At 40.2% G+C, this 22,849-nt stretch overlaps 2 protein-coding genes across 3 annotated transcripts in view; one reads left to right on the top strand and one right to left on the bottom strand.

Annotated features, from left to right (window-relative positions):
• METTL25 (methyltransferase like 25) overlaps positions 1–6,910 on the bottom strand; it is a 112,740-nt gene extending 105,830 nt beyond the window's left edge. For both annotated transcript variants that reach the window (XM_005279091.5, XM_042850882.2), the window contains exon 1: positions 6,649–6,910. In XM_005279091.5, the coding sequence (XP_005279148.2) occupies positions 6,649–6,910 (262 nt within the window). The remainder of the gene's footprint in view (positions 1–6,648) is intronic.
• Positions 6,911–7,112: 202 nt separating this feature from the next.
• CCDC59 (coiled-coil domain containing 59) lies at positions 7,113–21,524 on the top strand. The gene is made up of 4 exons (XM_008166563.4): positions 7,113–7,247; positions 9,348–9,570; positions 16,025–16,124; positions 19,167–21,524. Exons 1-4 carry the CDS (start codon positions 7,118–7,120, stop codon positions 19,326–19,328), a joined length of 615 nt encoding a protein of 204 aa, XP_008164785.2. The 5' UTR covers positions 7,113–7,117; the 3' UTR covers positions 19,329–21,524.
• The last annotated feature ends 1,325 nt before the right edge of the window (positions 21,525–22,849 follow it).

The following is a 22,849-nucleotide window of genomic DNA, read 5'->3' as shown; positions in this document are numbered from 1 at the left end:
CAGCCGCCGGCCGGGCACTTCCCCTCCCGGGCTCCGGCGGCGGAGGGTCCGGAGGCACGGTGGCTGCCCGAAGCCGGTAGCACTCGGGCAGCTCAGCTCTTAAACAGAGCCGAAGAGTCAGGGGAGGAGCAGAGCTGGGGGCTGCCCGAAGCCCAAGCGCTACCGGCTTCACGGTTTGCCGGGCAGCCTCCAGACCCTGCGCCCCCGGCTGGGCGCTTCCCCTCCCAGGCTCCAGCTGCGCTGGGGAAGCACCGGCCAGGGGCGCAGGGTCTGGGGGCTGCCCGGCAAACCGTGAAGCCGGTAGCGCTCGGGCAGCCCTTTCCCCGTGGCTGGGAGTGGGAGGGAGGAGGGGGCGGAGTTAGGGCGGGGAAGGGGCGGAGTTGGGGTGGGGGTGGGGAAATGGGCGGGGCCAGGGCCCGTGGAGGGTCCTCTTTTTTTATTTATTAGATATGGTAAAACTGGAGTAGTTACAGTCACTGCTGGAACAAAATAGCAATCTGTACTCAAGGGATGCACAGAAAGATGAAAGGAAGATGGACAAGGGCATGAAGAAGGCTTGGATCGTCCTTTCTGAGCCAGGCCACAGAAGGATTAGTGGCACCAGAAGTTGGCTCAAGCGGTTTATATGACCAGGAAGCATCAAACACTACACACAAAGATACTCTTAAAAGATCATTTTGATCATTCCTCTGTGATAAGAATGAAAATATTCATAAACATAGTGTTCAGTATACCAGAAATCCAGCTATAAATGAAAAATTATGTCAGTGTGTTAGACTGAGTGCTACTACACAGTACATCATAAATCTACTAGTACAGTATTTACTTTCACTGTGAAATTCCCCAATAACAGTTATTTCATATTTTACAAAATAAAACACTTTTTTATTAAAAAAAAAATCAAATGTAATTTCTAGGGCTGTCAAGCAATTACAAAAATTAACTGTGATTAACTGCATGATTAAAAAAATTAATCGCACGATTAATCGCACTGTTAAACAATAATGACAGGTTTCAGAGTAGCAGCCGTGTTAGTCTGTATCCGCAAAAAGAAGAACAGGAGTACTTGTGGCACCTTAGAGACTAACAAATTTATTAGAGCATAAGCTTTCGTGGACTACAGCCCACTTCTTCGGATGCAAAAATATTTAGACTGTAAAAAAACAAAAGAAATATGATAAGTTTCAGAGTAGCAGCCGTGTTAATCTGTAATTCCTCCATTACAAGTACTGTAGTGCAATCTCTTTATCATGAAAATTGAACTTACAAATGTAGAATTATGTACAAAAAAAACCTGCATTCAAAAATAAAACAATGTAAAACTTTACAGCCTACAAGTCCACTCAGTCCTACTTCATGTTCAGCCAATTGCTCAGACAAACAAGTTTGTTTACATTTGCAGGAGATAATGCTGCCTGCTTCTTGTTTACAATGTCAACTGAAAGTGAGAACAAGCGTTCACATGGCTCTGGCATCGCAAGATATTTATGTGCCAGGTGTGCTAAAGATTCATATTGCCCTCCATGCTTCAACCACCATTCCAGAGGACATGCGTTCATGATGATAATATGTTCTGCTCGATAACAATCCAAAACAGTGCGGACCAATTCATGTTCATTTTCATCATCTGACTCAGATGCCACCAGCAGAAGATTGATTTTCTTTTTTGGTGGTTCAAGTTCTATAGTTTCCGCATCAGAGTGTTGCTCTTTTAAGATATCTGAAAACATTCTCCACACCTCATCCCTCTCAGATTTTGGAAGACACTTCAGATTCTTAAACCTTGGGTCGAGTGTTGAATCTATTTTTAGATATCTCACATTAGTTCCTTCTTTGCATTTTGTCAAATCTGCAGTGAAAGCGTTTTTAAAATGAGCAACATGTGCTGGGTCATCATCCGAGACTACTATAACATGAAACATATGGCAGAATGTGGGTAAAACAGAGCAGGACACATACAATTCTCCCCCCAAGGAGTTCAGTCACAAATTTAATTAACACATTTTTTTTTTAAATGAGCATCATCAGCATGGAAGCATGTCCTCTGGAATGGTGGCCAAAGCATGAAGGGGCATACGAATGTTTAGCATATCTGGCACGTAAATACCTTGCAATGCTGGCTACAAAAGTCCCATGTAAACATTTGTTCTCACTTTCAGGTGACATTGTAAGTAAGAAGCAGGCAGCATTACCGCCTGCAAATGTATACGAACCTGTTTGTCTTAGCAGTTGGCTGAACAAGCAGTAGGACTGAGTGGACTTGTAGGTGCTAAAGTTTTACATTATTTTGTTTCTGAAAAAAAAATCTACATTTGTAAGTTGCACTTTCACAACAAAGAGACTGCACTACAGTACTTGTATGAGGTAATTGAAAAATACTGTTTCTTTTGTTTATCATTTTACAGTGCAAATATTTGTAATTGAAGTCAATATATTTTAAAATGTAGAAAAGCATCCAAAATATTTAATAAATTTCAATTGAGATTCCATTGTTTAACAGTACGATTAATCACAATCAACTTTTTTTAACCGCAATTAATTTTTTTTAGTTAATCGCGAGTTAACCACAATTAATCGACAGCCCTAGTAATTTCTCTCTACTTTCTCTCTACACCGCTGGCCGGAAAAAATCAGCCCTGGGTTTGTTTCAAGGAGTGAAACTATACATGATTCTTTTTGTTTCCTTATCGACATTACTAAATAAAAATAAAAATATGTATTTTTAAAATAAAGGTTTATTCATTTAACTTATTTTCAATTCCCTGGGACAGAATTCCATGAAATTCACACAAATCCACAAAATAAGTATAGCCAAAAGCAATAAAAATTGCATAGAAATCCTTAGGTTTGATACAGTACAGACAACTCACTAATCTGTCAAGCAAGAGACCCAGATTAAAGGTCGGGGGAGTCAACAACCAAGGCTACAGGCCAGCAATTGTTGGGAGTATGACAGAGATTGAGTATTAAATCTCAAACTGCAGAGGGATTTCTCTACTAGCCAGCTGTTCATCGGTGTTGCCAAGAGGAAAAAAAACAACCTGATTTTCCTGTCGGGGAGGAGGTGTTCCAATTTTGTTTCACAGGCATTATGATGTTTTAAGTGGTACCGCATTGTTGTTACTCCTTTTTATTGTAAAACTTGTGAAAATTCCAATCCAATCTTATGTATATAAATTTATAAACATATATATACACACATTTATTTATCTTAGAATTAGATTTCTTGCAGACTAACCAACATCTAGTAAATTTCCTTTCAGCATTTTTGTAAACCTGGCATATACAATCATGAGTTATAAAGACAAGGATTACAAGAATATAGTCTTTTTTAGCCATTACTACATTAAAATAAAAATGTGTTGCTTTCAGGGCAATCATAAGAAACCCTTTTCCAACACAATTTATTTCTCCCATTCATTTGCATATAATCATCCAAAATTAACTAAGCACTTTTTTTAAAATATAGATTTTAAAGTCTTTAGGCTATATATTTTTAAATACTTCTTTAGCATATGTAAAATGAATAAGAAACAGATATGAATGAACTTTCATTTCTGTAACATTTATATATGTATGCTGGAAACACATTTTGATTTCTGAGTGATTCCTTCCTCAACATCTGGCTAGGTAGAGGTATTCCTGAGAGGTTCTTATCTTTTAAATATACTGGTTTCTAACATCAATAAATAAAATTAAAACTTGGGGAAAATATGTCCTTTGTCATTACAATGGTACTGTTACCTTTTCCTCCCCTCAAACAGGAATAATAGCATAGTTTTGGGAAATATTTCACTATAATTAATCTATGAAAACAAGAAACCCTTGTTAACTACGGATGTATGCATTTCTTTAACAATGTGATGGGAAAGATTACATAGACTAAAACACATCTGTATTACCATCCTAAACCAAGCATTAGTGACTGAAACATTTTTGTTCTTTCTACTAAAGGCAATTCAGTTGTTGATGAAGATTAGATGAAATATTTGCATTTAATCTGGGGAAGTGAAAACAATTGCAAGTTATCTATAAACAAATAAAGTAAATATATATTGCCCACTTATGCTCAGTGACCTATTTTGCATAGGTTAGTCTGGTTTATTTCATAGTAATATGTGAAAGCTGTAAATAAATAACTCCAATGTATTGGAAATGCATGCAATGAGCTCATTAAAGGATTATCTGTAAAATAGTCATGTCCTTATTGTGCCAACGTTAACCTCAAATAGAACTTGTTAAATGGATCCAACTATCCATTTCTGCATCATTTTTACTTAATTAGGCAAAACTATTTGCAAAAAAAAGGCTTTGCCACAAATATAGGAATACCAAAATACAGCACTCCTTCTGATATCTGCTTTTGTATTGTTAAAAGATATGTTTACAAGTATACACTGAATAAAAGGAAGTAAGAGACTAATATTATTTAAATTCATTGCATTCTATTATATCATTAAATAATATGTTGCAGGACAGCAAACATAAATATTTAGATCATCATGTAATATTAGCATGCTATGATCTGTATACATAATCCTAACAATTTAAATTGTTATTTAGCCGGCAGCTAAAAAAAAAAAAAAAACCCAATTATATCAAAGACAGCTCAATTGTTTCCTCAAAGTACAGAATTGTAGTGCGTGTTGTTTTGAAATGTCACAAAGGCCGAATTTCTCAAAGCATTTTAACTTTAAGATTGCCCACCACATGAAATCTAGTATGTCCATTAACCAGTCAGCTCATGCACCTGTAACTAGGTCTTCAGGCAAACAATAAACGTGCCAAAAAGTTAAAATTATACCATGAATATTTGAGCAATTTACAGTATAAAAATGCAAAATAAATGGTTACAGACTTTTTAGAAAATCTGTATCTAACTTTACAGTCATCTAAATCAGTAGTTCTCAACCAGGGGTCGAAGTAGGTTTCAGGGCAGCCTCCAAGCAGGGCCAGCATTAGACTTGCTGGGGCCCAGGGCAGAAAGCCGAAGTCCCACTGCATGAGGTTGAAGCCCAGGTCCCTAAGCCCCACCACCCCAGGTTGAAGCTGAAGCCTGAGTAATGTAGCTTCATGGGGGTCCCTGTGGAATGGGGCCCCAAGCAATTGTCCTGCTTGCTACCCCCTAATGCCACCCTGGCTTTTACATGCAGAAAATCAGTTATTGCGGCACAGGTGGGCTGTGGAGTTTTTATAGAATGTTGGGGGAGGGAGGGGCTCAGAAGGTAAAAGGTTGAGAACCCCTGATCTAAATCATGGCTAGATAAATGAGATGTAACTTGGTAAATGTCCGATCTTAGATGCATGAAAAATAGAGTAGGTATTCTCTATGTCTAAAACTGGATCTGAATTTATGTAAGCTACATGAAATGAGGGTTACACCCGTTATATGCTCCTTATATGAAAATCTGGTCTATATGGAAATTACATGGGAATGTTCTTGGAATCAGTTAATAGAAGAAATCACCCTCCTGTATTAAGCAATATTAAGCACTTGGCATCCATATGACAATTCAAAATATTGCACAAAATAATTGTTTTGTGCCAGTTTTCAAAAATGCAATCTTTTACTTTGTAGAAATATTTTAATTGTTATTAGCACTGTACTTGAAAACTTGGCACTGGGCATACCTATTTTAAATTGTTCCTTTCAATGCACAATTGTCTACAACTTCATCAACTAATTTTTGAGACTCAAATGGAGTTCCTCATAGTCCTCCCTAACCTTAAATAATTTCGAATCATCAGCATATATCACCACATAGCTATTACCTCATTTTCCAGATTGTTGATATGTTGCACAGCAGCACTGGTCTCAGTACTGATGACCAAGCTGCTCTTCTCGCTGCTACAATTCCATCTCCTCCATTTGGCTTTTCCATTTCTCTCTGAGATGCCATTATGTATGGTTTTCTGGCTCCTTCTCAGTTTCTCAGCTTGAATGTCTGGCTCTCTTTCTTCTGTATTCTCACCCTTATATTTTTATTATAATGACTGATCAGACCTCACTGCTTCTTGCATCTTTTCATTAGAGGAACCCCACATGATGTTTTGAACACGCTAGTATAACATGGCACCAAAAAACTGCCCAACCATCTCACAATACATTGAGATGGTCCCTCTTGCGGCAGCAGGTGGGGTAGTGATGTCCCTGCAGCATGACAACGCAGCGCGGGATGGCCATTCCGCAGTCTCGTGCTTTGCAGAGTCTCTCCTCTGATGCTGCGGAGGGAGCACTGCCAACCACAAGCGATCAAAAATCATGAGCTTGGCTTAAAAATCACGATCCTTTAAACAATAAATGTGGGGTTCCTCTAAACTTCGCCATCTGGTGTCTGATCTTTTAGTACATGCAAGTCCCGTGGTCAAACTTTTCTCGCAATGGGAGGGCTACTGGCATTTCTTTTAAAGGGAAGCTGAGCATCTACGGAATCACCCGACTCCAGGAGCTGGGGCTTGAAGAGAAACACCCAGCGGGGTGCCCCGGTCGCAACACTATGCCGGCTGCCAGGCCGTGACGGCCACCTATCATGCCGTCGTCACACAGCCACGAGGGGCAGAGTCAGCCAGGGAGTGACCCCAGCGCCCACCATGGGACCAGCAGCGTCGGGGCACTAACGCTCCCCTAACGGGGGTTCTGGCACTTACCCCATAGCCCAGGCCTGGCGGTGCCGGCGGCCTCCTCCAGGGGGCGCTGCTGCCGCAGGAGCCCGGCCCCGCTCAACGCCTCCAGCACCGTCTCGGGAGAGAGAGCCACCAGCTGCTCCCACAGCCCCCGCGTGTAAAACTCCACCGTGTGGGCCTGGCACAGCGGCAGCGCCCGCCTGAGAAACTGCGCCACGGCCCGCAGCCGGGAGGCCACCGTCTCCGCTGCCGGTTCGGGCGGGAGGGAGCCAAGGGAACGCGACATGGCGACAGCGGCGAAGGAGGGAAAGTTTGCTCGGCGCTCGATTTGTAATGCCTGGCGGCCGGGTGTCTCGGGCGCCACCCTGCCTCAGGTGGTCAGGCTGGCGAATCGAACACCGAACAGAGGTCGTCATCCGTCCGCTAGGAGGCGGGCGCTGTTGGTGACGTCTCCAGAGCGCGACGACGAGTGTGAGGGACCGGAGGAAGGCTGATGGCACCGGCGGTGACGACGAGGAGCCGGGCTGCCCCGAAGAAAAACACCGCGGCGGCCCAGGGTCCCCGCCGAAAGCGGCAATGGAGGCCGGACCCGCGGCAAAGCTTCCTGGGGAACGTTCGGGAGGGTGAGTGGGGAGAGAACCGCCGCCCGGCCCCGCGGCTCCTGCTGCTGGGGGAGGGGGGAGCGGCGCCGCGGCCTCGCGCGGACTCTAGCGTTTAGGGGCCGCGCGCGGGGGATAGGGGGATCTCGCGCTTTCTCCCCAACGGCCGTCCCTGACCTCCCACGCCCCGGTCCCTTGTGCCAGCGCTCGCGCAGCCCGCAGCCGCTCGGGGCCTGTTGCCGTCGTTGCACGTGGTGTCATAAGCCCCGGATTGCCCTGTGCTCACGGGCTGCAGCCAAGCCTGGCGCTTCTCAGACCATTACAGTGGCGAGGAGTGGTGCTGGCTGTGCCCCATGCCTCTTACCCGCCCGGTTTGTGGAAGCAGGATTCCCCGTGGGATGGTGTGAGGGGACTCAGGCTCAGTTGGGTCTTCTCCCCTACTTAGCAACAGAGGGTCCTGTGGCACCTTTCAGACTAACGGATGTATTGGAGCATAAACTTTCGTAGGTGAATACACACGTCGTCATACGCATGGTGGGTATTCACCCACGAAAGCTTATGCTCCAATATATCTGTTAGTCTGAAAGGAGCCACAGGAGACTCTGTTGCTTTTTACAGATCCAGACTAACACGGCTACCCCCTGATACTTGACTCCCCTCCTTAGCTTAGACCCTGATCCCTGACAAATGCTAACTGGAGAACTGTAAATAAATAAGGCTGGTCATGATCTAACAGGGCCCACCTTGCAATGAGGAGTTGCTAGAGTTGTAACTAGTTGGCTCTTGAGATCCCAGAATGCAGAAGGGCTCCCAAGCTTTCTTTGCTTTGGGTTCAGGCCAGCTCTGTGGTTAGCTGGATGTAAAGAAATACATGTGTTGCAAATGCATTCTCATTCTTTCATTCGTAGTAAGGTTCATCAGGTATGTCTAACTGTCCGTGATAAAGTGTTTTAGAGAAGACACTGGAGGGTGAGCCAAGCAACTCTCAAATTTTGGCCATTGAGCAGGAATGATTCAACTAAAAGCTTGTATGGAAACCATGTGCTGTTATCCAAGTTCCAGAATGGGTTTAATCCTTCTGGATGGAAAAGAAGACACCCATTTATGCTTCTAACACTGATAAATGGCTATACAAAGTGGAACAATTATTTATTTATTTTTTCTTTGAGTGACTTGAGTGAATGCTTATAATAGTCATGTATATGTTGAGTGTGGCATATATTTCTAGGCTTGAGAGAGAGCTCTTCCCTGGACAGTTATAAAAAACAGGTAAATGAAGAAAGAGAAGGCAATATTTTATTCAAAAATACTTTAAAGCATTGCACTTCTATAACTGAGCCAGTTTTGTTCCAGTTGTAGTTGCATATTTCTTGGGCATCCAAGATTATTTTTAGCAATGCTTCTTTGAGACCATCTTTATGAATTCCCTTTGATCTCATACATAGGGCTGAAAGCAAGAGATTGTGATAAGTGAAAACTGTTCAAAACTGGATTTGTAAAAGCAGGAAGGAGACCTTATAAATCATCTGGTGTATTCATCCAAGTATTTTTAAATTATTATCATCAGCAAGGCTGCACCCACACTACCATGTTTTACAACTGTTTTCCTACAATGGTGCAGCTGTACCAGTGCAAGCAGCCTAAGTGCTAATGTAGGGATCAGCCATTTTCACCTTCATGTTTTGAAGCCTTTCTCAGTTTTCTTGACGCAACTTAAAACAGTGGAGCCCTGTCTATAGCAATGATTCTCAACTAGGGGACTGGGGACGCCAAGCAGGGCCAGCATTAGATTTGCTGGGGCCCAGGATAGAAAGCTGAAGCCCTGCCACATGGGGCTGAAGCTCAGGGTCCTGAGCCCCGCCACCCAGGGCTGAAGCTGAAGCTTGAGCAATGTAGCTTCGCAGGAGCCCCTATGGCATGAGGCTCCAGGCAACTGCCCTATAACACCAGCCCTGGCTTTTATATGCAGAAAATCCGTTATTCTGGCACAGGTGGGCCATGGAGTTTTGATAGCATGTTGTGGGAAGGACGGGCGCTGAGGGGGGGAAAAAAGGGTTGAGAACCCCGGTCTATAGTAGCAGTTAAGATAGTTTATGTCTAATTCACTCTTTCTAATGGCTTCAGGACAAGGATTTGCATTTTGGAGAAAGCAAAAGATCCATCGGGAATACAAGAAATTACTAAAAAAGGAAGGAAAAGCACATCCTCAATGGAAAGTTCAATATACAGATTCTTACCCAGAGCACTTGAAGCATCTCTATTTAGCTGAAGAGAAAATGCTTGAGAAACAATCAAAATCTAAAAGAACTGTAATTTTGTTAGAACAAAAATGCAGCACAAAAGTAACGTAAGTATCATTTTTAAAACAATTTTTTCCCCTTCCTTCTTAAGGCACCTGATGCCACAGCTAAGGTCCTATAGTTGGTTTGTTATCTTTAAGTAAAGGAATAGATTTTATAAGATCCTAATGAATAGACATGTTTTCTTAACATTAAAACTTATTCTGAATTGTTAGAAACCTGAAGACAACAGCTTTGAGCTTATTTTATCAGAACCAGAAAGCAAAACTGACAATAATTGGGGCTTGAGTCCTGTGTTCCCTGTAAGCTATGCACTTGGCAGCTGCACAGGAGAGATTTAAGTGCCACCCCAGCTGATAGCAGAGCACGCACAGCCGACAGCATGTGTTCAGGTGCCCCTATCCCCACTTTGCTCCATCCTGCAGCTGCTCCCGGGACCTTCCTGCTGGCTGTGCAGAGCGCTGTGGGGGAGGGAGGAGGGAGCTGATGTCAGGGTGTCTCGTGGCCCCCGCCTCTGTACCCCATCTCCACAGAGCAGGGCAGAGGGGACAGCCTGGCTCAGGAGGACTCAGAGCTGCTGTGGTCTGAATGGTGAGTGTCTGAGGCCTTGTCTACACTAAAGGGAAAAGTCGATCTAAGCTACGCAATTTGAGTTACGTGAATAGCGTAACTCAAATCTACTTACTGCAGGGTCCGCACTACGTGATGTCGACATGAGACACTCTCCTATCGATGCTCCTTACTCTTCTCAATCCAGCGGAGTACAAGAATTGATAGGAGAGTGATCTGCGGTCGATTTAGTGCTAAATCGACCACCAATGCATCGATCGCTGTGCATGAATCCCCTGGTAAGTATAGACAAGCCCTCGGATTCTGAGTGCCTTTCTTAAAGAGACAGTGCATTATTTCTGAGATTTCCCCAGCAGCCAGGTCACTCTGTCTGTCTGTCTCTCTCCCTCCCACTGCCCATGTACCCCATCTCCACAGAGCAGGGGAGGGGAGACAACAGGGCTCAACACAGAGCAGGAGAGCTTTCAGTAAGTGTCTTAAAGAGACAGCCTACAGCTTTCCCCAGCAGACAACAAACACACACACACACACACAGTCTCTTTCACGCTCACCTTCCAACACATACTTGTATTATTATTGTTACTTCTTGGTACTTCCTTCAATGCATATATATTCGCTGTAATTTTATTCTTTCAAAGTGTTATTTTAGTGTTTTGACTGGTCTATGCATTTCATAATTTTTATTTCTCTTACACTTAAATTTAATTCTTTGACTAGTGAGTTCTAAAATGCCTAACTTGTCCTGGCTGGACTAATTATCCCTATGGTAACTTTTTAAAAAATATATATATATATTTTTTTTTCTACTGGTGGCGCACATAGGCACATACCTCAGTGCTCATAACAAAATGTATTCTACACATGGATGGAAAAAATTAGTGGAAACATTGCTTGAGTCCTCTAAAATAATGAGAATTTTTCCATGGGACTTCAGTGGAAGAATGAAATAATGATGCTGGGCCAAATAATTTACTAATTTTGTCCCCAAATCCTACTAACTGAGATGCCTGCACAGATCCTGTAGCAATAAAGGAATTTAAATTAAAACTACACTGGTTGGAAGAGAATGGTAATTAAATTTCAGTTTATATTTTATGTTGAGTGTGAATGCAAAAGGCATTTTTCTGTCCTAATTTCACTACTTTCATGTTAACAGGAAAATTATAGTCTGTATGGAATAAATAGCTTTGAACTTTTATTTGGAAAAATGAACAACTGGTTTTTAATACTGTGTTTAATGTTAAAATTATTATTTAAAAATCCTTATTTATTTCTCTTTAAAGGTAAGATGATTGGTTGCTAAATCTAATCTTTGTTGTGCTACATGTAATTTACTAGGTGGTGATGTTCTCAGCCAGTGGCCTGGTATGATGGGGGGGGATAAAGTGCTTCTGGAGATTGTCAGGGTCTTTGTTTTTTGGACTGCAAAGCAAATCTGTTAGATTTTGTGCTGCTTGTCACAGTGGCCCTGATCTCATTCTTGTTGAAGTCAATGAAAAGATTCCACTGACTTCTGTCTGAGCTGGATTGTGCTTCAGAGTACTCTTGGTCAAATTAGTGGTGTCCTGGCTAAACTCCAATTTGGGTGACTCCTTTTAAACAGCTTTTTGCTTGCATCTTAAATTAGATAAGGTATTCCTTGTTTTTTTTTTCTGAAGTCTTGGAAGCTGTTTAAAAACACACATTACATATGTTTTATCCTGTGTCTGCACTAGAGCAGTTTGAGGCAAAATATGTTATAAATGGGGTCCTGCCTGGGCTCTTTTCCATATAATCTCATTGTGCTTCCTCTATATATTGATTATATATATGATTATTTCCATAATCAACTTACTCAACATGCCTGAACCTATTACACCTGAGTCCTGTCACCTTACTTGCAAATAAATTTAATTTTGACCCAGCACCTTTTAACTACAGCTCAATATTCAGATTAACTGTTCTTCTCACAATACTGGAGAAGTTCATCATCTTTCATCTTGTCAAACAATTCATAGCTCACAGTGTCCATGATTCAATTCTAGAACTGTGAAAATAGTGTGAAAATAGAAAATACTTTACACACATTTACACAGCTTAATTCAGATGTTTACAGTTTCTTAAGACTTTTTGTGTCTGCAGCCATTCAAGTTATCCAATTTATTTGGGTAAATATTCACAGAAAGTGAATTTCAGTATTTTGTGCTGAAAGTGTTTCCAATCCCAGCTAAGCAATAGACCTTAAATTTAGAACATTCGTAGGCAACCCATAATAACAGTTTGAAAAAAATTGTATTATCTTTCAATTATTTACTTAGGCTAGCTGTATAGTAGGTTTCTACCCACTACATATAATCAAAAGCACCCACTGGATAAGTCACCTACTTCAGTCTTTAGACCATGGTTCTTGCATACTATATAATTTTGGCCATTGTAACCTTTGACTCTTCACTTTCTTTTTTCATTGTTAACAGCTGCAACTTGGACACCATATTCCTGTATGCAGTCTCCAGAGGCTGTTATTTTATCCCACTTGTCTACATCTCTTCACTTGAGCATATCATTTTAAGGCAGTGGTTCTCAAACTTTTGTATTGGTTACTCTTTTCACAAAACAAGCATCTGAGTGCTATATATTTTTTATTTTTAACACTATTATAAGTGCTGGAGGCAAAGCAGGGATTGGGTATGGAGGCTGACAACTCAGGACGCCCACATAATAACCTTGCAACCCCCTAAGGAGTCACGACCCCAAGTTTGAGAACCCCTGTCTTAAGGTGTTCGCATATTCAAGGTGCTCCGATTAGTGGATGAGGAAAGGAAACTTTCAAATCAGAACAAACTTTCCCATTTTCAACATCCAATTAAACCTTAATCTGATAACATCCATTCTTTCTTTAAATCCTTCAGTGACCCCACTCACATCTCTCCTGCATTTGCTCAAATATACTAATACTGTGTGAATATAAATCCATGGTACGCCCACATCTTGAATACTGCGTGCAGATGTGGTCGCCCCATCTCAAAAAGGATATAAATTGGAAAAGGTTCAGAAAAGGGCAACAAAAATTATTAGGGGTATGGAACGGCTGCCATATCAGGAAAGATTAATAAGACTGGGACTTTTCAGCTGGGAAAAGAGATGACTAAGGGGAGGATATGATAGAGGTCTATAAAATCATGACTGGTGTGGAGAAAGTCAATAAGGAAGTGTTGTTTATTCCTTCTCGTAACACAAGAACTAGAGGTCATCCAATTTTCAACATCCAATTAAACCTTGGATGGTTTAATTGGATGTTGAAAATTGGGAATGGGGAACCGCGGCCAATGGGAGCTGCAGGGGGCGCTGCCTGAAGCAAGAGCAACACACAGACCCCTGTGTCCCCCCTTCCCGACGTTCCGTCCGCTTCCCGGAGCGGCGCGGGGGCAGGGCAGGCAGGCAGGGAGCCTGCCCTTCCCCCGGTGCGCGTCGGGCCAGAGCCGCTCTAGGTAAACGCTGGGGAGGGGAGGGGTTGCGGGGGGGCTGTGAGGAGCTTGCGGGCCGCAGAAAATAACTGGGCCGCGTGTTTGAGACCCCTGTACTGGATGATGATACTCTGTGATGGATTATATCACTGATGTCTCTCCAACTATCCCCTTGTTATGTATCATAATTCACAGGTGGGATGCTGAGACTTAAAAAATTGTTCTAGTGATAATGTTCACTTCTGAGGATTTTGCTGTCATTGGAACTTTGGCCAGAGCAAATTACAAATCTTGTTGCATCGTATTTGTTTTTAAGTATATAAATCCATCACTTTATCTTTAAAAATACTTAATGCATTAGAGTGCAACAGTTAAATTATTATACTAATTAATATGGTTGTACAAGTAGATAGTTTTCAGTCACTTTGTATTCATGTGTTACAGTTGCTTGAAATTCAGTCTCCAGAAATGCTTGCTCTTATTGAGTGTATGAATGCTGCTGTATTACATGTGCTATGTGCATTTGATGCACGACAGTTAATATTAGGGGTGTCAATCGCAGCTAATGCAAGCAATTAATGCAAAACAAATTAACTAGATTAAAAGAAATAGTTGTGATTAATCACACTGCTAAACAATAATAAAATATCAATTTCAATTTATTATAAATATTTTTGGATGTTTTTCTACCTTTTCAAATATGTTACCTGAAAGTGAGAATAGGCGTTCTCATGACATTATAAATAAGAAGCAGGCGGCATTATCTCCCATAAATGTAAACAAGCTTGTTTTGTCTTAGCGATTGGCTGAACAAGAAGTAGGACTGAGTCGACAATGTAAAACTAAAGTTTTATATTGTTTTGCTTTTGAGTGCAGTTATGGTTTAAAAAAAAATTCTACATTTGTAAATTGCACTTTCAAAATCAAGAGATTACACTACAGTACTTGTATGAGGTGATTTGAAAAATACTATTTCTTTTTATCGTTACAATGCAAATGTTTGTAATCAAAAATAATAATATAAAAGATACACTAAACACTTTGTATTGTGTTGTAATTGAAATCAGTATACTTAAATGTAGAAAAAAATTCAAAAATATTTATAATTTAAATTGGTATTCTGTTGTTTAACAGTGAGATTAAAACTGATTAATTGTGACTTTTTTTTTTTTAATCATTTGAATCTTAGTTAATATAGTTTGGGATTATTTGCCACTTTACCATGTTCTGTATTAAAGTGTAGGGGATATCAAATAGAATCTTGTCTATGGTGTTTCTATTCTATTTATTTTTGGCCTTTGTCTTTGTATACTGCATTACTATTTAAAATAGTTGCACACTTTCAAAATGGTGTGCTCTCAATTTTAGGTGTTAGTACGCAGTCTTGCCACATGATGGAGCTGAAAATAAACGGATGACTACTGCAGAAAATAAATGAGATACTTTTGAATGGCAGCATGAGTTCTAAGACATAGTATCTGAACTTTCCTTTTTTTGACTGAGCCTATATCATGTTTGCTAGATGGCACTGGTTAGCTGTCATTTCTGAAATCTAAACTATAGAGCATGAAGGAATTTGTCCACCTGTTAGTTTGTCTTGCTGAAGTATTTTCAAAGGTAACAGGTTTAAATTTTGGTAATGGCTTGAGCCCTTATTTACCTTCCATGCTATTTAAATAATGTAAAAATTGGGAATCTGAACAAAATCATGAAGGTAGATAACTCTATATTACACAGAAAAATCCCATAAGGGAGAAGTGTGGTGGCAGGAAATTTCTACCCATGCTAAACTGCATTACCTCCTGCTAGATTACTACATGGAATTATCTGCATTCTGAAGAGGGTGGTGATGTGGGGACCAGAAATATCCCTAATGCAACCCCTCAGTTCTGTGGGACATATGCGCAGGACACAAGAGGCACTGTACTACTTACAACAACTCCCTGCCCTTCCTCTTTGTGCACACAGCTCCATGTAGTTCAGCCCCTGGTATATTAAGAATTTACTGAGAAACCTGATATATTGGATTGCCATCCTTGATTCCTATCATGATTGTGATAAATAGATAAGCCACATAAGGTTTGGATCAGATAAGCATCAGAGAATCCTACGAGTGGAAGGGACCTCGAGAGATCATCTAGTCCAGTCCCCTGCACTCATGGCAGGACTAAGCGTGCTTTTGGTATAGAAATTTAGTGAGATTTCTAGTATTTGTGTAATCAAGAACACGTTGCAGTCCAAGCAGACACGAGAATAAAGAGACAAATGCTTTTTTTTGTTGTTGTTGTGGAAAAAAGAGGGTATTTTGTTTTTGGTTTTTGTTTTTGGTTTTTGTTATTTTTTTTTTAAGTAAAGATTCACGGTTTCTTCTTAGAGCCACTTAATTCCTAAATAGTCTATACTAGATCAATACTGCTTTGTGCTACAGTTATGATTGTGGTAATCTAAATACCCATGAGCTAATTACATGTACACTTGTCCATTACAGGTCAGATACGACTCAGAGGAAGTTTAAAAAGAAAACTTCAAATCAAAAAGCAAAAGAAGAATATGAGAAAATAAAGGCTGAACGTGCCAAGAAGAAAGAGGTGAATAAATCTTAAATTGAGATCTTTGGGGCAGGGTTGTGTCCAGAGGTTAAATTGGAGGGGGGAAGTAAATGATATTCTTTGTCTCCGAAATCAGATTAAACACCACTCACAGAGTGTAAGTCTTAAAATACGATTGTTCATGCCCTCCTGTTCTGCACTGCACTGGGTTTCCTTAGTTTTGTTCCCCCTCTTTGTGGGTTTTAATATACATTGTGCTTATCTGGCTAAGCTCAAGCTTCACAGGACTTGATGCCCCCTGTGCTCTTTGATCTGGCTTCCTTCAGTGAGGTTTGGCTGCCCTGCTTGGACTTCTTGGACTTGATTTTTTGATTGGGGAAAAATAAGTTGTGACCTCTCCCCATGCCATCCATTTGTGATGCTGACTGAGATGTCACTCATTCTGGAAACTACACATTTTCATAATGAGACAACAGTATAATGCAGTTGGGAAAAAAAAACCTAATATAATTCTGGAATGTATTAACAGGAGTATCATATGGAAAACATGAGAGTTAATTGTCACGCTGTATTCTGCACTGGTGAGGCTTCAGCTGGAGTACTCTGTCCAATTCTGGTTGCCACACTTCAGGAAAGATGTGGATAAACTGGAGAAAGTCCCAGAGGAGAGCAACAAAAATGATAAAAGGATTAGAAAACCTGACCCTATGAGGAAAGGTTAAAAAAAACCCCAAACTGGGCATGTTTAGTCTTGAGAAAAGAGGACTGAAGGGGATCTGATAAGTTCTCAGATCATTAAGGGCTGTCATAAAGAGGACTGGGATCAATTGTTCTCCATGTTCAGGTAGAACCAGAAATAAAGAGCTTTGTCTGCAGCCAGGGGAATTTAGGTTAGGTATTAGGAAGAACTTTCTAACTCTAAGGGTAGTTAAGCTCTTCAATAGGCTTCCAAGGGAAGTTGTGGAATCCCCATCATTGAAGGTTTTTAAGAACAGGTTGGGCAACACCTGTCGGAGATGATGTAGGTTTAAGTGCTTTGTTACTTCTGGAAATCCTGGCCGCTCCTCCCCCTCCCACCAGTGTCAAATTTAGAGTTAGTGGGGCCCTGTGCTCAACTTCATTTTGGGGGGGGGGGGGGCATGGGGGGAGCATTCTCTCTTATCTCTCCCCCTTAGCCCAGGGCCCTGCAGTCCCTAAAGCCCCTGCATTCAGGGTGGCCCTGCCTGCCGGGGTGGGGGGGCAGCTTCCCCGTTCCCTCCCAGAAAATCCTAAGCGCTGCCAGCAGCTGTTTGGTAGCGGGGGAAGCGCGGGGAGGGGGAAGAGGCGGAGAAGAGGAACTTGTGCAATGCTCCCTTGTAAAGTCAGCCAAACGACGTTATAAGGGAGCATTGCACAACTTTAATGAGTATGTTCCCTAATGGAGCAGCAACGTAACTTGGAAACAACGTTAAGCAGGAGGACGTTAAGTGAGGAGTTACTTTATGTGCTAAATAGTGTTATAAATCTTGACACATCAAGTTTCTAATAGATCACACAGTGATCTTAATGATTCTTAAGACTGCATATCTGTTGAAACCACAAGTCAGGTTTATTTCCTTTCCATAGAAATGTGTTTTCTTGTAGTCGTGTCAGCAAGAAAAGCCTCCAAAATCTATATTTATAGACTCAAGCCATCCTGCATATTCCACATGGACAGGGTCATTCTTCCTGCTCCAGAATAATTTGTTTCAAGCCCAATGTCAGCAATGATCTAAAGTAACTTTTCTCTGATGACTCTTTGTCTGGCCTGCATGAAATGCAATTGATTAGGAAGGTTTGATATATATATTTTTTTCCAATGCCATACATTTTAGTATTTTTTCAGTAATATTCATTAATAAAATACTCATTTATGGACACTTTGTGTATATGAAAGGGACTTAGTATTTGTCATTATTTAGATTTTTCAGCTGCTTTGGGATTCCTATTTAGAAATGTTTGCTTGGGTTATTTAGATTTAACTCGCTTTATATTTTCATAAAACATAAAGTACTATTCCTGCTGAATTATGAAATATTTCTGTTGCATAAAATTGTTTTTCATGTGTTTTTAATTTCTACAAAACGCTGACGCCTATTTATGCAATGAAAAGAATATAATATGCATTTGATAAACTAGCATCTCTTGACATGCACACTGCTGCTAAGACATCTGTCTTTGTGGCCTTTACAGTGTTGCGTTTCAAAGAATAAAATCCCATCAGAGCAGCCATCCAAATAAATTGAAGCAAGCCTTTAGTCTGATTAGTGACAGCTTCACATATTTTGATCGGACATAATTTCAGTGTATCAAACTAGTTATCATGCTCATTAAAAATATAATTTGCTTTAGTAATTTATTCAGTGTAAAACAAAATATTGATAGTAGCACCTAAAGTTGCCCTAAATGCTGAATAAAATTATATAAAGAGTTTTATACCATGCTTGTCACTGGTAGTATGAGAGTGCTTTCCAGTAGTGCATTACGTGATGTGACTAACATCTGTTACCTGTTTGTTTTTGTTTTTTTTCCTCATTCTCTCCCCAGTGGGAGAAGTGTGTGCAGTGGAGTGTCTTGTTTTAGTGAGGAGGCTTTTATTTCTTGTTTTAGTTTGTTTTTTAATATGTATGTTGCAGTGTATTTGATACAGAAAGCAGGTAAAAAAAAAAAAAAAAAAGTCTTGCCCTTGGAAAAGAAGGCGGTGAGGTTTGTGATGGTCCTTAGTTCCTGTGGATTTCGTTCTACAGCCTCAGCCAGCCCTATAGAAAGGTCTGTGTGCAAGACGAAAGAGCTTTAACTTTATTGTAGAGAGTACCATTGTGCCACAGATGTGAAGTTGCCATCGCAGTCTTCATTCCAATGGAACGTTTGTTTCAGTTACAATATCTGACTCTTCTTCAGCTCTCAAATTTCTTTTAAAAGTGGTGATGGCCATAAAACCAGTACGGTACCCAACTTCCAATGTTTTCACAAGGATGCTTGTATTATTTAAAAGTCACATCTAGGGTTTGTACTGATTCTGATTTACTCATGTCAGTTCTATTTTCGCTGCTTTTATTTCAGGAAGCCGAGAAAAGGAAACAAGAAAGAGAAGAAGCTCAAAGGCTCTACAAGCAAAAGAAAATGGAAGCTTATAAAATATTAAGTAAAAGGACCAAAAAAGGACAGCCAAATCTAAATTTACAAATAGAATTTCTCCTTCAGAAAATACAACAAAAACCATAGATCAGATTATCTTCTCTTTTCAGTGAATTAAATCAATCCACTAAATACATCCATTGACTGGTACTTTTTATTATAGGTGATATTTTTTAATGCGAATATACGGCAACTATTTTTGTTTGTTGTGATTATTGGTCCAGGATTGTGCTGGAGAGAGTCATTGATCCTGAAAACATTTGTACTGGTCTGAAAATAATATTTCTAGCTCAAGCAGATTATGGGATATTGAACTTTTTTACAATAAATGTTCTAATTAGCACCTTGCTTTATTCCCCACTTCAGTTCTATGCTTGATTTTTACTAGCCAGTATCCCAAATTGCTAGTTTGAGACTTTTTACCATTTTGAGAGCTGGGATTCCATGCTGCTTTTCAGATGGCATAAAGCATTTGTTTTTAGCTCTAGCAGTTCTGGTGTTATTAGCTGCTGAAATCATGTCCGTTGAATAGGGAGAAACAGGATGGCAAACTGTGAACACAATATCTAAATGAACTGCCAGGGCTAGGATTGCATTCCTTATGCCATTTGAAAGCTCAGAATACAGAAACCCAGAATATAAATTATATTATAAGGCTTTTATTATACCCTTCCTCCTCCCCCTCCCCCCCCCCCAAAGGAATAAAACATGCCCAGGTTTAAGACCTTCTAATCAGTTCTGGGCTAGTGCTATAGAATGATAAGGTCTAATATGTTATGAACCATCATGGATAGAAAAGCGTACTTTATAGATAGAGCACTAGATTGGGATTTAGGACAACTGGGTTCTATTCCTGATTGTGCTTACTGGGAAACCGTGAGTAAGTCACTTTGCCTCTGTGCTTCAATTTCCTCTTCTGTAAGATGGGGATAATGATACTGATCTACTTTGTCAAGCGTTATGGGATCTGCTGATGGAAACGTGCTGGGTAAGAGCTAGGTATTGTATTAATTATGTTTAATTCTGTGGCCAATTCTAAGATACCAGTGGATTTTTAAATAAATAAATCTGACCTCTTCAATGGAAATAAGACATTTTGACTACTGCTTAAGAAGTGAACACAGTCTCATTTGCATCAGTGCTTTAGAACACTTCCATTACCCCTATTCGGATAAGATTTTTCCAGAGATTAGCGAGCTCTCATCTAGTTTTTTTCAATTGCACAGAGAATGTGTTTTGGTCATTCCACATGTTAGCTAAATATCTTCGCATATCTTGTTTATGCCTCTTCTTCTTGAAACAGATCTTCCATAAATAAATTTGAACTCCATATACATCTGTTTAACATTTTTCCATGCTTTAAATCTAATAGTAATGGTTCCGTCTACTGAAAATTTTTTCCTCTTTGAAAACATTCAGCCAAACCTTGTAAACATTATAGACTTATTTTTAAGTTGGGCTATGGTGATGTTTACTAATGCTAATGATATTTAGCTCTGGATGTAGCTATAAAAATGTTAATTTTTGTACACTTGCCTGCAGCCATGGCAGCAGTTGAATTTTTTTCAGAACAGAATGTTTCCATCTTCCGTAGCATTCAGAAAATCATTTTTAAGGTTGTAATTTTAAATAGCCACAAACATAGTATGGTCAGTATAATGTGGTGCAATACAGAAATGAAGAACCTCACTTCATAAAGGTTTATTCCAAAAGTGGTAAATATTTATAAAATGTATTCCTCCATATATTAAAATGCTATGTTTTGAAGTTTGAATGAAAAGGTGCATTTGAGGTGTAAATTGTCCCCTTTGAGCACTGTGAGGCATTAATTCATATCAAGTTGAAAAAATTTCATCTCATAGTTTAATTTGCAATATCTACCCCTGCTTTGACAGCCAATAAATAATGTCAGATGAGTCTCTACATCTGATAAAGATTATTCAGACACAAAGGGGAAGAGAGTCTGTTCCAGACACGTGGATGAGTTCAAATTTGATCAGTTATCAAGGGAAAGGCTGCAAAAATAACTAAGCTGTAAACTCTCTAGGGTATCCTCTTCTGCACATCCATATACATAATTAGCAGTTAGGAAACTTGGAATTTCTTATTGATAGCATTCCATATGAGGAGGAATTAAATGTGATGGAAAGACTTCTTCAGGCCATACGCTGTAAGAAGAACGATCAGAGGTGCAGATCAGTATTCTAGAGAAATACTTAAGCTATTCACAATGTATTTTTATGAGATGTTTAGTATCTTCTGAAATAAAAAATCCTTGCTTTCTTTGTTTTTATTTGAAATACTCATGTAGTAAACAAACTATAAAATGTGATTGGCTGACTTTAAGCTCCCTCAAGAGGGAAGTAGTTTAGAATTGGGGATAGACAGTTCTCATTTCTCAGAGCCCTAAGGATTTGCCTCCCGCTGCCTCTTCACACAGCTTGCCCTCTTGGTTATGCATCGTTGCTGTAATCTCATTCAAGCAGTATTCTTATAGAACTTGGCAACAGAATAAGTGAGCTTTTCTCCTAAGAATCTTTTTTAGCAAATGAATGCACTGCCTACAGGAGAGAAAGTAAAGGCTCTTGTATATCTGAATAGTCATCCTTTATTATAGAGTCAGCATATCACACTCACCATCACTAATTTTAACAATATTTCCATTCTACCCCCTTATTTTCAGTTACTTGTAACTTTAACCTTCCATGCTGAAGTTTTCCAAGTTTAGTCTCTCAAAATCTTTGTTCATAGAAAGCTGCACTGTGGCAGGGAAATGGTCTTTATTGAGAAGAGCCATTCACCATTTTTGCTTTAAGTTGGTTTTGCTGGGATGGTTTTGTTGGCTGGAAAACAGATTCATATAGTTTCTGGGGTATGATTTTTAGCATTTCAGCTTTCTCCTTCAAGCACGGTCTGTATGGATCGCCATTGTTGGGATAAATGCACCAGACCAGTGTTCTAGAGAGCAGCGTCCATTTGGAGGTACTCTCCTGTTTCCACCCTTTCCTCTTGTGCAGAGTTGTGAGGATATAAATGAGGAGTACCTTCAATTACTTTTCAGTTCCTTTTACTTCTGAAAGTGAAGTGGGCTTTGAATTTATGCTTGGTGTAATCTGCACTTTCCACATCAACTTTTTCTGCCTTTCAATTTTTTTTCTTGCATATGGTTAATTAACCCATGAGTTTTTTTCATTTAAAAAATAAATATAATGTAACTTCTGCATGGTGCCTCCAGTTGGGAAAGGTGTGTCAAAGAAGAAAAAGTGGACTGTGCATTATCCAAACATTCCATCAGCTATACGCCCAGTACCCCACCGAGAAGGACTGCCGGTTCCTGATGCACCAGAATCATTCTCACTTGAGTCAGACGAGGAAGAGGATGAAACTTCTGGTCCTGAACCATCAATGTCACAGGACCCACATTTTCTCCCATGCTCCTCCTCTGAACCACACCTAATAACACAAGGTGAACTGAATGACCTTGTCAGGGATTTGGAACTACCCAAGAATAAGGCAGAGCTGTTGGGCTCCAGACTACAGCAGTGGAATCTCCTGGCAGGTGATGTTTAGGGTTTTCATTTTCCGTGACCGTCAAAAGGATCTTGTCC

This window comes from Chrysemys picta, chromosome 1, assembly GCF_011386835.1.
Source record: "Chrysemys picta bellii isolate R12L10 chromosome 1, ASM1138683v2, whole genome shotgun sequence".
NCBI lineage: Eukaryota > Metazoa > Chordata > Testudines > Emydidae > Chrysemys > Chrysemys picta.
Note: the sequence above shows the minus strand (reverse complement) of the source record. Positions and strands in the feature narration are given on the sequence as shown.

Coding starts and splice junctions, on each gene's coding strand:
- CCDC59 (XM_008166563.4), top strand. CDS start 7,118: ATGGCACCGGCGGTGACGACGAGGAGCCGGGCTGCCCCGAAGAAAAAC. Junction 7,248..9,347: donor CCTGGGGAACGTTCGGGAGG/GTGAGTGGGGAG, acceptor TAATGGCTTCAG/GACAAGGATTTGCATTTTGG. Junction 16,125..19,166: donor AACGTGCCAAGAAGAAAGAG/GTGAATAAATCT, acceptor CTTTTATTTCAG/GAAGCCGAGAAAAGGAAACA.